This window comes from Bos grunniens, chromosome 9, assembly GCF_055505025.1.
Source record: "Bos grunniens cultivar Pamir isolate PY7600 chromosome 9, Bosgru_T2T1.0, whole genome shotgun sequence".
NCBI lineage: Eukaryota > Metazoa > Chordata > Mammalia > Artiodactyla > Bovidae > Bos > Bos grunniens.
The window spans coordinates 84,989,254-85,004,402 of record NC_141173.1 but is presented as its reverse complement, the minus strand read 5'-3'; the positions used below and the strand labels follow the sequence as shown (position 1 = coordinate 85,004,402).

General features: G+C 36.8%; 1 protein-coding gene across 2 annotated transcripts in view; it reads right to left on the bottom strand.

Annotated features, from left to right (window-relative positions):
* Positions 1-15,149, bottom strand: part of ADGB (androglobin) — a 190,178-nt gene that overhangs the window by 45,591 nt on the left and 129,438 nt on the right. For both annotated transcript variants that reach the window (XM_086316626.1, XM_086316625.1), the window contains 3 exons: positions 13,625-13,812; positions 8,556-8,740; positions 128-321 (listed from right to left, as the gene is read on the bottom strand). In XM_086316626.1, coding sequence (XP_086172752.1) covers positions 128-321; positions 8,556-8,740; positions 13,625-13,812 — 567 coding nt within the window. The remainder of the gene's footprint in view (positions 1-127; positions 322-8,555; positions 8,741-13,624; positions 13,813-15,149) is intronic.

Sequence of the window (15,149 nt, the reverse complement as noted above, 5' to 3'; positions counted from 1 at the left end):
TTTTTATTTGCTGCTTTAAATTATATACATTGTTCTATATTTCTTCAATTTTAGGAAAATAATTGTTATGATTTATGTTGAGCTTTAGGAGTAGTACAATTGAATAAATCTTCTAAATGTTAATTACCTGCTGTGGTGTGCTAGCATTTTCGTCTATAGTGGGTATATAGCTGGTATCTTCATCCATAATAGGCTGACCAGTGTCTACTATTGCACTTCCAGGCCTTTTATAGGATTTCTGACCTCCTGCAGATTTTTTCTTGATGTATAAATCTTGCTCTTTCTTTAAAGCAGCATGAGCTGAAAGAATTTGCTTGCTGGCTGAATATGAGAAATATTGTTTATGTTAAAATATGTGGAATACATAATCATTGAAAGTGAAAGTGAAGTCGCTCAGTCGTGTCTGACTGTTTTCAACCCCATGGACACCAGGCTCCTCTGTCCATGGGATTTTCCAGGCAAGAGTACTGGAGTGGGTTGCCATTTCCTTCTCCAGGGAACTTCCCGACCCAGGGATCGAACCCAGGTCTCCCACATTGTAGACAGACGCTTTACCGTCTGAGCCACCAGGGAAGGTCAAGTTATAACGTCTACTTAAAAACCAAGCAGGGAGGACAGAACTGACAGCTTAAGAAAGAAATAACACAAACCGGTTTCCAATGTGGACTGAAAAGACTATATAATAATAATAAAACAAGTCATACTATTTAACACTAAATTATCTAGTTGCAGAGAAAGACCAAAGTTCTAGCTATAATTTTTTTTGTCTTAAAGAAAAATTTATATTTATAGAAAATTTTAAGTTTGGTAAATAATTACTACTCAAAATTTTTAGGGATGACATTTCTGGTCAAATAACATGAAGTATATTCACAAAATTGTATGACAAGCCCCTTTGATGGGGCTTCAACATTTAAAAATTAAATATGTCATACCAACTGTAGGACATTGATATTTTAATGAATAACTAATATGAAGATACTTCTATATGAAATATAAATTTTAAAGGGTTAAGGAAGATTACTCCTGAGTAGACTTTCAACATTATTTTCTAAAGAATACTATGTTTACAGAAATATATAATCATTACTGTGTTATTTATTATATCCTTATAAAACACATTCAAAGGGACAGGTCAATTTATTTTTTCATGAGATAAAAAACATCACTGGCTTCTAGGAAATATCCTGGTTTTGAAGAAACACTGTAATGGTGTATGACTTGGATAGAACAACGCATTTTCTGAGCAACCACTGATTGCTACAAGAATGTAATTCAAAAAATTCTCATGTGCTGTTTGAATGACAATAAACTAAAACCACATGTTCTGACTACTTCAGTGTTTAATACTATCCACATGCATGTTATTGTAATTTTTAATGTCTATATTATTTGATAATTGACAAATCATACAAGTACCATTATATTACTCACATGATTTGTTAATTAAATACAGCTATCAAATGGTATAATCTACATAAGTTCTTAGTCCTAGATGGAGTTCCCATAAAAATAAATTTCTTACATAGAAATTTAATAAACTAGTTGTGAAATCTGTACATTGAGGGCATGAAACATTGTTGAGAGAAATTAAAGATATATGTTCATGAACCAGAAAACTCAGTTTTGTTAAGATGCCAATGCTCCCCAAGTTTAACAAAATTCCAATAAAAATCTAAAGCTATAAACCATATGGTATATCCATACAATGGAATAACATTCAACAGTACAAAAGGGAATGGAGTAGCACAACATATATGTATCTTAAAAACATTACGTTGAGTGTGCTAAAAGAGCATTTACATTTTATGGAGTTTTAGAAGATGCAAAACTAGTTTATTGTGATGGGAATGTGAACAGTGCTTGCCTCTTTGGGTGTTGGGAAATTGAATAGAAATAGCCTGAGGGAATTTTTCTGGGTAACAGAAATGTTGCATATCTTGTTAAGAGTGTAGGTCACACTGATGGATAAACTTATCAAAACTCATCAACTTAGATTTATTTTTTTACTCTATGTAGATTATACTTCAATAAAAAATTAAAAATGAATCACACAAAGTCCCTATTCTTTCCCTCATTAATTCCTTCAAGTGTGTACTTAATCATTCATAACCCACTGTTATGAAAAATATTTGAAACAAATATAAAATAAAGAAAACATTTTCTTTAATATATGATAGTCTACACATAAATTGATGCTTTTGAACTATGGTGTTGGAGAAGACTCTTGAGAGTCCCTTGGACTGCAAGGAGATCCAACCAGTCCATTCTGAAGGAGATCAGCCCTGGGTGTTCTTCAGCTAAAGCTGAAATTCCAGTACTTTGGCCACCTCATGCGAAGAGTTGACTCATTGGAAAAGACTCTGATGCTGGGAGGGATTGGGGGCAGGAGGAGAAGCGGACGACAGAGGATGAGATGGCTGGATGGCATCACTGACTCGATGGACATGAGTCTGGGTGAACTCCGGGAGTTGGTGATGGACAAGGAGGCCTGGTGTGCTGCGATTCATGGGGTCACAAAGAGTCGGACATGACTGAGTGACTGAGCTGACTGACTGACACATAAATTAGAAAAAAACAACTAATTCCAATAAAAAAATGGGCAAAGCACTCAAAATTTTTTTCAAAGAAGGAAATATTAAAAGGTGATATATAAAATATATAAAAATATGCTTAAACCACTCTAATGGTAAGCAAAATATAAATAAATTTTTAGCATTCAAATTGAAACCAGAAATATGAAGAACCAAAAAATATGATAACCCTGTCATTCAGGGGCATAGGTAAAAGAAGATAAATTTATGAAACTCAACAGAGGGTAATTTGACAATATATACCAAAATCACTACTGTCTGTACCCAGTGATTCAACAGTTCTACTTCTAAGCATTTATCTAATACATGCATATTATATGTTTAGAAAAATGTCTATTCAGATTTCTTTAAAAATTTAAGTACTGTTTATATAAACTAATGATTAGAATGATAACACATTACTATCAGTAGGAGACTGCTTGCATTAATTTTGAAAAATCATCAACAATTTTGAACCTTATACAACTATATGAAATATAATGTTATACTACTATTCATCCATATTTCTTCCTCAAATCCTCAATTGCTTAGATTTGAAGGAAAGTTATGACCAACCTAGATAGCATATTGAAAAGCAGAGACATTATTTTGCCAACAAAGGTCCGTCTAGTCAAGGCTGTGGTTTTTCCAGTGGTCACGTATGGATGTGAGAGTTGGACTGTGAAGAAAGCTGAGCACCAAAGAACTGATGCTTTTGAACTGTGGTGTTGGAGAAGATTCTTGAGAGTCCCTTGGACTGCAAGGAGATCCAACCAGTCCATCCTAAAGGGTATCAGTCCTGAATATTCATTGGAAGGACTGATGCTAAAGCTGAAACTCCAATACTTTGGCCACCTCATGTGAAGAGTTGACTCATTGGAAAAGACTCTGATGTTGGGAAAGATTGAGAGCAGGAGGAGAAGGGGACGACAGAGGATGAGATGGATGGATGGCATCACTGACTCAATGGACATGGGTTTGGGTGGACTCTGGGAGTTGGTGATGGACAGGGAGGCCTGGTGTGCTGGGGTTCATGGGGTCACAAAGAGTTGGGCACGACTGAACGACTGAACTGAACTGAAGAAAATTTTGTGGAAAATTATGAATTTTATATTACCCTTACAGCATGAGTACTGATATTATTCCTAATAAGTATATGAGATATACAGACATGCTTTTAAAATTTCCATGAGATAGCAAAAAACCTAAAGAGGCTTAAGATTTTTGTTCCTAGCTCATTTAAAAGCCTTCAATATCTTTGCAATGGAATTTATTCCTTCTTTAGTATCATATAATGTTTGTTTACAGGCTTCCCTGGTGGCTCAGATGGTAAAGAAACTGCCTGCGATTCAAGAGACCTGGGTTTGATCGCTGGGTCTGGAAGATTCTCTGGAGAAGGAAATGGCAACCCACTCCAATATTCTTGCCTGGAGAATCCCATGGACAGAGGAACCTGGCGGGCTATAATCTGTGGGATCTCAGAGTCAGACACTACTGAGAGACTTAACACTTTACTTTTCCGTGTTTGCTTACAGAATATATAACTTAATCTGTCATGTCCCATTTCACTACAAATATAACACACATAAACACATTTTTTGCATGTATTTTTGGTGGGGGCCTTCCAGAAATACATACAGTAAAAAATTCATAAATGGATATGTTTCCAAGAGAAGCACCTTAAAAAACATTTAGAAAGGAAAAGAAATTTCAATATCTGCTTATATGATTCATAAACATAAACTAATAGCATTCTTTAAAACTAAGAGTCTGTCTGACATCTAAATAAAGAAAATATCTAATTTATGATAGCTAATCTATCAAATCTGTGGAGAAAATTTGCAATCTTTTCTGTGAACCATAAAGAAGTCCTGAATAGATGGAAATAAATAGCCTTTACTTGCATAGAAATTCAATACTATGAAGGTATAATTAATCTATATATTCAAAGCAATCAGAAGGAAAATGATTTTTTTGGTTTCAGTGGAAATTTAAAATATTGTGTTAAAGTTCATTTAGAAAATACAATTATGAAATAGAAGCATCTTGTAAAAGAAGAACATTCTTGGATAATGGCTCTAATTTAGGGTCAATTTGTGAATTATGTTCTCATTATCTTTCTCCTCCATCGCTGTCACTTTCTTGGCCAGAAGTAAAAAAATACCATTGTGTCAAATGGTTATGTGTGATTCTCTTGCTAAAGCTAACTTTTTAAAAAATTAATTTTTTTGAAGGATAATTTCTTTATAGAATTTTGCTGTTTTCTGTCAAACCTCACCATGAATAGGCCATAGGTATACTTATATCCTCTCCCTTTTGAAACTCCCTCCCATGTCCCTCCCCATCCCACCCATCTAGGTTGATGCAGAGCCCCTGTTTGAGTTTCCGGAGCCATACAGCCAACTCCCTTTGGCTATCTATTTTACATATGGTGATGTCAGTTTCCATGTTACTCTTTCCATACACCTCACCCTTTCTTCCCCTCTCCCCATGACCATAAGTCTATTCTCCATGTCTGTTTCTCCACTGTTGCCCTGTAAATAAACTCTTCAGTACCACTTTTCTAGATTCTGTATATATGTGTTAGAATACAGTATTTATCTTTCTCTTTCTGATTCACTTCACTCTGCATAATAGGTTCTATGTTCATCCACCTCATTAGAACGGACTCAAATGCATTCCTTGTTATGGCTGAGTAATATTACTCAGTCACAGAGTCAGACAAGACTGAGTAACTGGACTGAACTGAATACTACTCAGCCATAAAATGCTAAATTTTAAAATGAAATAATGATAAGCTATACAAGCAGGAGGAGATGGGGACAACAGAGGATGAGATGGTTGGATGGCACCACCGACTCAATGGACAGGAATTTGAGCAAGCTCGAGGAGTTGGTGATGGACAGTGAAGCATAGCATGCAGCAGTCCATGGGGTTGCAAAGAGTCGGACATGACTGAGCAACTGACCTGAACTAAACTGATATGATAAACTACAGTGTTTGCCTCTATGAATATAAATCAAAAACTTTGGAGAATAATGTTTGGGGCAACTAGTTACTTAAAGAAAAGATGTAAGGCTGTAAACAGGATAGGAGAATTGCCCACAGTACCTGCTAAAGTTTTGGGGAATTACAGTGTTCCTGCATGAAGTAAAGCAAAAAACAACAACAAAAAATCTGTACAGCATGGATTAGAGAAAAGAAAACAAAGTCATCTTCAAGAGTAAGAGTGGAATTTGGACTAGCAAAACCTAATAGTACCCTTACTGGTCTTAACATACTTGAAGAGAAATATGTATAAATATTATATTTTGTTATTTGGGCTTATCCAAATAAATATATAGAAATGGTGCAGGCAGATTGGCATGAAAAGCCACAAAGCAGAAACATGAACTAGTACTGAAGATGATCTAGAGGATGTTCAGGGATAAAGGGAAAAAGATGGGAGGAAAGGAGGCATGATCTGAATTAGAATTTTAACTAAGCTCATTGTGTTACTGATAAAGTAGGGAATTTCCCACCTTCCTGTGTCTAAAGCATGACATCTGTGCCCTAATTGTGTCATTACAATGTAGTGTCTTCTCAATTCTCTGCTCCTCCAAATTTTCATTCATATTGGAAAGGAATGTCCCTGGGCAGCAATAACAGTTTCCGGGGTCAATAACAGAGGAGAAAAAGAGTCCTGATTTGGTTGCATTTATTTTAAAAAGGAGGAAGAAAAGAAACATATGAATATTAGAAAATAGGCAACAGGTAAATTCTTTTTAGTGATTTGCTTATATACTTGAGATAATCAGCATAAACGCTATTGGGAATAATGAGAGATCAGGAAGAATGCCAGCCACCACATAGCTATGCAAAGATCAGCTAGACAGTATAATCAATTTTAAAATAAAGCACGAAGGCAGAAAAAGCAAGCTTAGCAAAATAAATGTAAGTGGATTACATCACCCCATTTCAGAGATCAGAATCTTAGATTAAGTGGAAAAAAATACCCATTTATAAGAGAAAGGTTGAAAAGCTAAATGTGTGAACCAAAATGAACAGACAAATGATAACAAATGAAGAACCAGCATTACTATCATACAATCTATTAAAGTTGAAAAATACTGCTTTATATTTATTTAAAAAATACAGCATATAAATAAATATAAAGCAAATGTAGAACTTTTTGCAACTAACAATGTAACATATAGATATGTAAACTGGAAAATATTAGGGATAAGTTTGTACACATTTTACAATTAAAATAGATCTTAACATTTTTCAAAAAATTACAAGCCAATAAGATAAAATGTAAATGACAACTGAAATTTTAAATATTGCAATTAGCAAGTTTTCTTTTTATTATATATATATAGAGAGAGACAGAGAATGTGTGTGTTAGTGCACATGTATTTAGACATCAAATCATTTACCTCCAAAATGGAGAATAAGTGTTCTTTATAAACCTCAATGTAATACTAACCAAAACTGATTTGAATTAGTTCACAGTGAAAACATCTATCCAATGCTAAAAATAGAACATATATAAATCACACTAACTCCAAAAGTTTAAGTAGATATTAACAACAAAAGACCAGCTAAAACACTTTTTGGAAATTCTAAAAATATTATAATAGTTAAAAGTTAAAGGGAAAATATCTAACAAACCAGATAAAATAGTATATTCAAAACATAGGATTATATTGAAACATCATGGATAAATAAGTTTTATTTCAAGAATGTATTCCAAATTAAAAATTAATTTATGAGACTCAAAGGGATAAAATTTGATGATTTTTATAAACAAAGAAGTAACCAATAAAGTTTCAAACCTATACTAAAATCCTTAATTATCAATAGAGAGAAACTTTCTTAAATATTACCAAGGGTATTTATCAGAAGTCAACAACAAACATCATACTGAATGGTAAATGCTCTAAGCCTTCCTATTTAAGAATAAGAAGTATATCATCATCACTCTTATTTAACATAGGTTTGAAGACCCCCACCAATGTCACAAATAAGAAAAACAAATATCAATTACCAAAACTGGTAATATTCTACTTTTGTTTAAAATGAGAATGTAAAAATGGACAGTAGAGGTGTAAGAGCTAATATGCTAACAGTATTTCTTTGTTCTGGGTTGTATAATTACAAAGGATTTCTTGCTGCCTTGTTTATAATTTTATATTTTTCAGTTTTCTACATTGGGCATGTGTTACTTTTGTAGTCATAATCAAGTTATTAAAATAAATGAATATATCTTACAGTATCACTGTTATCCCTTATTTCAGAAATAATTTTATTAGTTAAAAGCTCTGGTGACTATTACACTGCAGGTAATAATTTCAACATTTTTATTAATTTTAATAAGTAGAATATTTTCTAAAAATAGTGAATTTGGAATAAAAGTAAAAAAAGAGGCACAGATGTAAAGAACAGTCTTTTGGACTCTGGGAAAAAGAGAGGGTGGGATGATTTGAGGGTAGCGTTGAGACGTGTATACTATCATATGTGAAGCAGATCGCCAGTTCAGGTTCGATACATAAGGCAGGGCTCTCAGGGCTGGTGCATGGGGATGACCCTGGGGGATGGGATGGGGAGGAAGGTGGGAGGGGGTTCTGGATGGGGAACACGTGCACCCGTGGCTGACTCATATCGATGTTTGGCAAAAACCACTACAATATTGTAAAGTAATTAGCCTCTAATTAAAATAAATTAATTAATTTTAAAAATTCTTTCAAAATAATAAAAATCTATTTCTTATTTGAAAATCTGAAAGAGCTCAAATAATAAAGCCTTTAAAGTACAATTATAACAAATCTATTGCTCTTCAGGGATTAATGTCATGCACAAATGCAATAGTTTTCTAAAAATACTATGGTATCAAATTTTACCGATTTTACTTGCTATTTTATCTTAAAACATTTTAACCATCAGTTATATAAATATCTGTTTATGAATCTATATATGACCAATTTTAAAAGCCACACTTACACTGGGAGCTCAAGGCTTTCTCATTCCCCAGGAAGTTAATTGCCGGTATGATAGCTTGACCCTTTCCAGTAGAGCTCACGATAACTTCTTCGTTTTCTAAGATTTGTAGCTTGATGAATACATCTGGTTTGGATGTGCGTACCTGTATTGTAACAGGATGTGGCAATGCAACTTTAACTGAATACCTGTAAAGAAAAACATTCATCTTTATCAACAGTCTTTTCTTCAAATCACTAAGGAAATTGTATCTTTTACTGATATGATAATCTACAAGTAAACCTACTTTATACAGTCAGTTAAAATCCTGGAAATGTTAGTGCTATTATAGACTTTGGCTAAAGATCCCAGTATGCTTGGGTAAAATGAAATTATGTATGAGGTGTTTATTACTATCACATTCCAAGCAGAGATATGTAATGTTTTATTTAGATATGGTATGTAGTCACTGATAAAATTTGATAGATTGCAAACTACTGCCACATGGCACCTTTCCATCATGCCCTCCTCTCCAGTGGAACAAAGACCACAACTGGCAGTAGCTTTCAAAACTTCACTGTCAAGTGTTTTCTTGGAGCCACAAAAATAGAAATCAAAAGTAGTACTTGTCACCTGTGCTCTCACCCTTTAACCATACCGGTTGGGAACCTCTTGGAAAAATAACGAAAATTCCTAACTCTGTCCCTTAATGCAGTCTAAGATCTCTAGTCTTTTTGTTGGGGTTCTTTCCTACTTTAGGTGAATCCTAGCAAATGCTCAGGATTCTATAAACTTTCAGTGTCTCTACAAATTTGCTTTTCTCTCTTCTCTCCTCTGTATCTTATTTCCTCACTTTACTACTTCTTGAGTTTGGCTTTTGTACCCAAGGAGGTCTCACCTGTTTAAAAACAGATCAAAACAAGACAAAAACCAAACTGAAAAATATCTTCAATCAACCCTGCTGTTCAGCCTCAGCTCTATTTTACTCCCCAGCTTACAGTCTAAGAAGAGTTGTCAACTTCTACTGTCTCAGCTCATCACCTTCCACTCACTCACAACACCCTACTCTGCCCCCGACAAGGTGCTAAACTTGCTCTTGCCATGGTTTCAAGCAGCTTGTCACTACCCTAGAGAAATCTCAGTTCTCATCTTCCTTCATCTCTCAGGGGAATTTGACAGGGTTGAATCAACCCTCATTTCTTCTTTCTTCAAAAACCTTTCCCCATGGGCATAACAATTTTTGTACCCCCTAATTCAAGGGTGTTTTTTTTAGACTTCTCTCACATCAACATTCTCATAAATATCAGAGAATCTTAATATTCTGTCCAGTATCTGACTCTTTTTGTACAAATTTTCCCAGCCACTTTAATGGGCAGAAACAGACTACTCATTTCCAAATCCATGTTTCCAGCCCAGCACCACTATGCAATATCTCTCATACATTTCACTGGTCTACCAAGTTTAACATGTAAAAATGAATTAATCATCCTTCTGTTGCCCAACCAGCAAATAGAGTCCTCTTCCTGAAACCTCTATTTAAATAAACAACACTTATTCTCCAACAGTTTCCAAAGTCAAACCATAATCAACCAAGATTGTCCATTTCACTTCCTTGATATCTTAAAATCCTTTATTTTCCCTCTGGATTCACTGTCACTGTTTGTTATAGGTTAAATTATTTCTTCTCAAAAACCTGCTGGAGTCCTAGACCCTAGCACCTCACCATGCCCCCATTCTTGGAGATATTATCCCACAGAAATCATCAAATTAAAATGAGGACCTTATGAAAATGAGACATCTGGAAAGAGAGAGACACAGGGAGAATGGTGCATGAAGAGGAATACAAAGACCAGGGTTACAAATCTACAAGCCAAAGAATTCCAATGACCAGCAACATCTAAAAGAGAGAGCATGGGGTATTTTCTCCCTCACAGCCATCAGTTTAGTTCAGTTCAGTTCAGTCGCTCAGTCGTGTCCAACTGTTTGCAACCCCATGAAGTGCAGCATGCCAGGCCTCCCTGTCCATCACCAAATCCCGGAGTTCACTCAAACTCACATCCATCGAGTCAGTGATGCCATCCAGCCATCTCATCCTCTATTGCCCCCTTTTCCTCCTGCCCCCAATCCCTCCCAGCATCAGAGTCTTTTCCAATGAGTCAACTCTTCACATGAGGTGGCCAAAGTACTGGAGTTTCGGCTTCAGCATCATTCCTTCGAAAGAACAGCCAGGACTGATTGCCTTTAGGATGGGCTGGTTGGATCTCCTTGCAGTCCAAGGGACTCTCAAGAGTCTTTTCCAACACCACGGTTCAGAAGCATCAATTCTTCGGCGCTCAGCTTTCTTCACAGTCCAACTCTTATATCCATACATGACTACTGGAAAAACTATAGCCTTGACTAGACGGAACTTTGTTGGCAAAGTAATGTCTCTGCTTTCTAATATGCTATCTAGGTTGGTCATAACTTTCCTTCCAAGGAGTAAGCATCTTTTAGTTTCATGGCTGCAATTGCCATCTGCAGTGATTTTGGAGCCCCCCCAAATAAAGTCTGACACTGTTTCCACTGTTTCCCCATCTATTTCCCATCAGCAGGAATCAATTCAGCTGACGCTTCGATCTCCCAAATTTCAATGAAAGGGAATCACGTATTTAATCACATATTTAATCATGTGTGTTAGAAAGGTAACTATTCCAGTAGTAAAGGATGGATATGTAATGAATAGGGGCTTCCCTGGTGGCTTAGATGGTAAAAAATCTGCCTGCAATGTGGGAGACCCGGCTTTAACCCTGGGTCAGGAATATCTCCTAGAAAATGGTATGATATGCACCCCAGTATTCTTGCCTGGAGAATTCCATGGACAGAGGAGCCTGGAGGGCTACAGTCCATGATGGTCGCAAACAGCTGGACACAACTGAGCAACTAACACACATGTACTGAATAAGGTGATAGAGAAAGAGAGAAAGAAATAGAAAACATGAAGAAAAAGAGTGAATATAATGGAGAAATGTATTCCAGAAACACAGTGTTTCTGTAGATAAAATATAATGAAACTACGAAGTAGTGGAGGACGCTGAGAATAAAGAGGAGGGCACAAAGATGAGAAGTGTGTGGGAATTAAAACCAAAGATCTGATAAATGAAAGAGAGTGGAGTCCATGATGAGGACTACTTATCTATGTATTCTCAGGGAGATATGAGAATATATAGATAAGTATGAAAAGAAGGATGAGTTGGCAGATAAGGAGAAATATACATAAGAGAAAGTGAAAGAGGAGAGTGAAAAATTTGGCTTAAAACTAAACATTCAGAAAACTAAGATCATGGCATCTGGTCCCATCACTTCATGGCAGATAGATGGGGAAACAGTGGAAACAGTGGCTGACTTTATTTTGTGGGGGTTCCAAAATCACTGCAGATGGTGATTGCAGCCATGGCATTAAAAGACACTTATTCCTTGGAAGGAAAGTTATGACCAACCTAGATAGCATATTCAAAAGCAGAGACATTACTTTGTCAACAAAGGTCCATCTATTCAAGGCTATGGTTTTTCCAGTGGTCATGTATGGATGTGAGAGTTGGACTATAAAGAAAGCTGAGCGCCAAAGAATTGATGCTTTTGAACTGTGGTGTTGGAGAAGACTCTTGAGAGTCCTGCAAAGAGGACTACAAAGAGATCCAACCAGTCCATTCTAAAGGAGATCAGTCCTGGGTATTCATCAGAAGGACTGATGCTGAAGCTGAAACTCCAATACTTTGGCCACCTGATGCGAAGAGCTGACTCACTGGAAAAGACCCTGATGCTGGGAAAGATCAAGGGCAGGAGGAGAAGGGGACGACAGTGGATGAGATGGTTGGATGGCATCACCAACTCAATGAACATGGGTTTGGGTGGACTCTGGGAGTTGGTGATGGACAGGGAGGCCTGGCGTGCTGTGGTTTATGGGGTCACAAAGAGCTGGACATGACTGAGTGACTGAAATGAACTGAAAACTGAACTGAACACAAGAGAAGCATTAGAGATGGAACAGAACAAGGAGAGAGTAGAAAGAAGGAAGAGTGTTATGAAGAATGTTTAATGAAAGCCAAATAGGATAACTAAAGAGACTTTCAAGGAACGTGAAAGAGGAGAGTGAAAAAGGTGACTTAAAAGTCAGCATTCAGAAAACTAAGATCAGGCATCCAGTCCCATACTTCATGGCAAATAGATAGGGAACAATGGAAACAGTGAGAGACTTTATTTTCTTGGACTCCAAAGTCACTGCAGATGGTGACTGCAGCCATGAAATTAAAAAACGCTTACTCCTTGAAAGAAAAGCTATGACAAACCTAGACAGCATATTAAAAAGCACAGACATTACTTTGCCATATAGGTCTGTATAGTCAAAGCTATGGTTTTTCCAGTAGTCATGTATGGATGTGAAAGTTGGACCATGAAGAAGGTTGAGCACCAAAAAATTGATGCTTTTGATATGGTGTTGGAGAAGACTCTTGAGAATCCTTTGGACTGCAAGGAGATCAAACAAGTTAATCCTAAAAGAAATCAATCCTGAATATTCATCATAAGGACTGATGCCGAAGCTGAAGCTTCAGTACTTTGGCCACCTGATGCAAAGAGCTGGCTCATTAGAAAAGACCCTGATGCTTGGAAAGATTTAAGGCAGGGAGGGGAAGGGGATGACAGAGGAAGAGATGGTTGTATGGCATCACTACATGGATGATGATGGACATGAGCTCAAACTCAATGGATATGAGTTGAGCAAGCTCTGGGAGTTGGTAATGGACAGGGAAGCCTGGCATGCTGCAGTCCATGGGGTCACAAAGAGTCGGACATGACTGAGTGACTGAACAACAGTAAAAATAGGATGAGGACTGAGAAACCACTCGTGCAACATAGGCTGGATCTTACATAACATTTATACAATCATATTGCTGTTTTCAAAAGAGTATAAAATTGAAGTTCAAAATTAGGATTTTACCAAAAAAGTTATTATTTTGATAATATCAATATTTAAATAAAATATTTAAATTTAAAGTCAACTATGTAGTACAAGATATTGATATTTTAAAGGAATGCATTTCCTTTCTGTTACATACCTGAATATAATTTTCTTATCATTGGGTATGTAATAATCTCTGATTTCCTTTATGGCAAAGGTGTTACATGGAGGGTCTCGAGACAGGCACGGGAGTGGATGATAAGAACCAATGAGACGCAGTTTCCATCGTGAGGATGACACATACATGTCACCAGTATATGCTTCAGCCACAAATGTATAGCCTTTCTACAACAAAGAAGAATTACACTGAAGTAAGTAATATTGTTCGGAGAAGGCAATGGCAGCCCACTCCAGTACTCTTGCCTGGAAAATCCCACGGATGGAGGAGCCTGGTAGGCTGCAGTCTATGGGGTCGCTAAGAGTCAGACACAACTGAGCGACTTCACTTTCACTTTTCACTTCCATGCATTGGAGAAGGAAATGGCAACCCACTCCAGTGTTCTTGCCTGGAGAATCCCAGGGACAGGGGAGCCTGGTGGGCTGCTGTCTATGGGGTCGCACAGAGTCGGACACGACTGAAGCGACTTAGCAGCAGCAGCAGCAAGTAATATTGTTACTAGTTTTCAAAGATACAATGTATGGTTTTACTAGGGTTGGTAGTATAGTGGTGAGCTTAGCTGCCTTCCAATATATAGGTGGTGCTGTCACTTCAGCTGTGTCTGACTGTGCAATCCTATGGACCGTAGCCCACCAGGCTCCTCTGTCTAAGGGATTCTCTAGGCAACAATACTGGAGTGGATTGCCATACCCTCCTCCAGGGGATCTTCCTGACCCAGGGATTGAACCCATGTCTCTTATATCTCCTGCATTGGCAGGGAAGTTCTTTACTATTAGCGCCACCTGGGAGGCCCCTTCCTATATATGGTTTCACAGTACTAAAATGCTTTATCTTAATATGCATAAAAATCTTCAAATCTCTTGATAAGTGACAAATCACTTAGTATTATGTTTTGAAGTCCCTCTTAAAAACTTCCATCTTACATGTTTTTTTGAGAAAATGGAACACTCTAATATTTCTGTTTGTATGTTTCCCTGGCCATTAAAACATGCTTAACTGTGGTAGATGATTATTACATTTCCTTCTAATTCTTCTAATGCTACCTAAGACAAGTTTTTTTTTTTTTTTTTATCATTGCCTCCTGGATTAGCCGAATAGCTTCCTATTTGATTTTCTTGTCTTTTCAGAATCACCTTTCTAAATATGAGATGAAAAAAGCAGAAGAGTTTATGGAAATATAGTTCCCTTGGTATGATGAGTGGCAAGTAAAACTATTGAATTAGCAGAGGTCTGGTTCCATGGAACCCGGTTGTGAGCCTGGAGATGAGCTCTTGGAGAAAAGAAGCAATTAAGGAACCTGGGAAAGTGATAACACACAGAAGTTCAAAGCAATTCTGAGTTTATAGTTCCAGACATTTCTAACAAGGCAGGAAAATACAGGTTTTGTATGCCAGTTGCTCTCTGATGCAGAGAAAACTCTCTGATGTTTATGGTGGTTTAGTTGCTAAGTTGTATCTGACTCTTTGCAAACCCATGGACTGTAGCCCACCAGATTCCTCTGTCC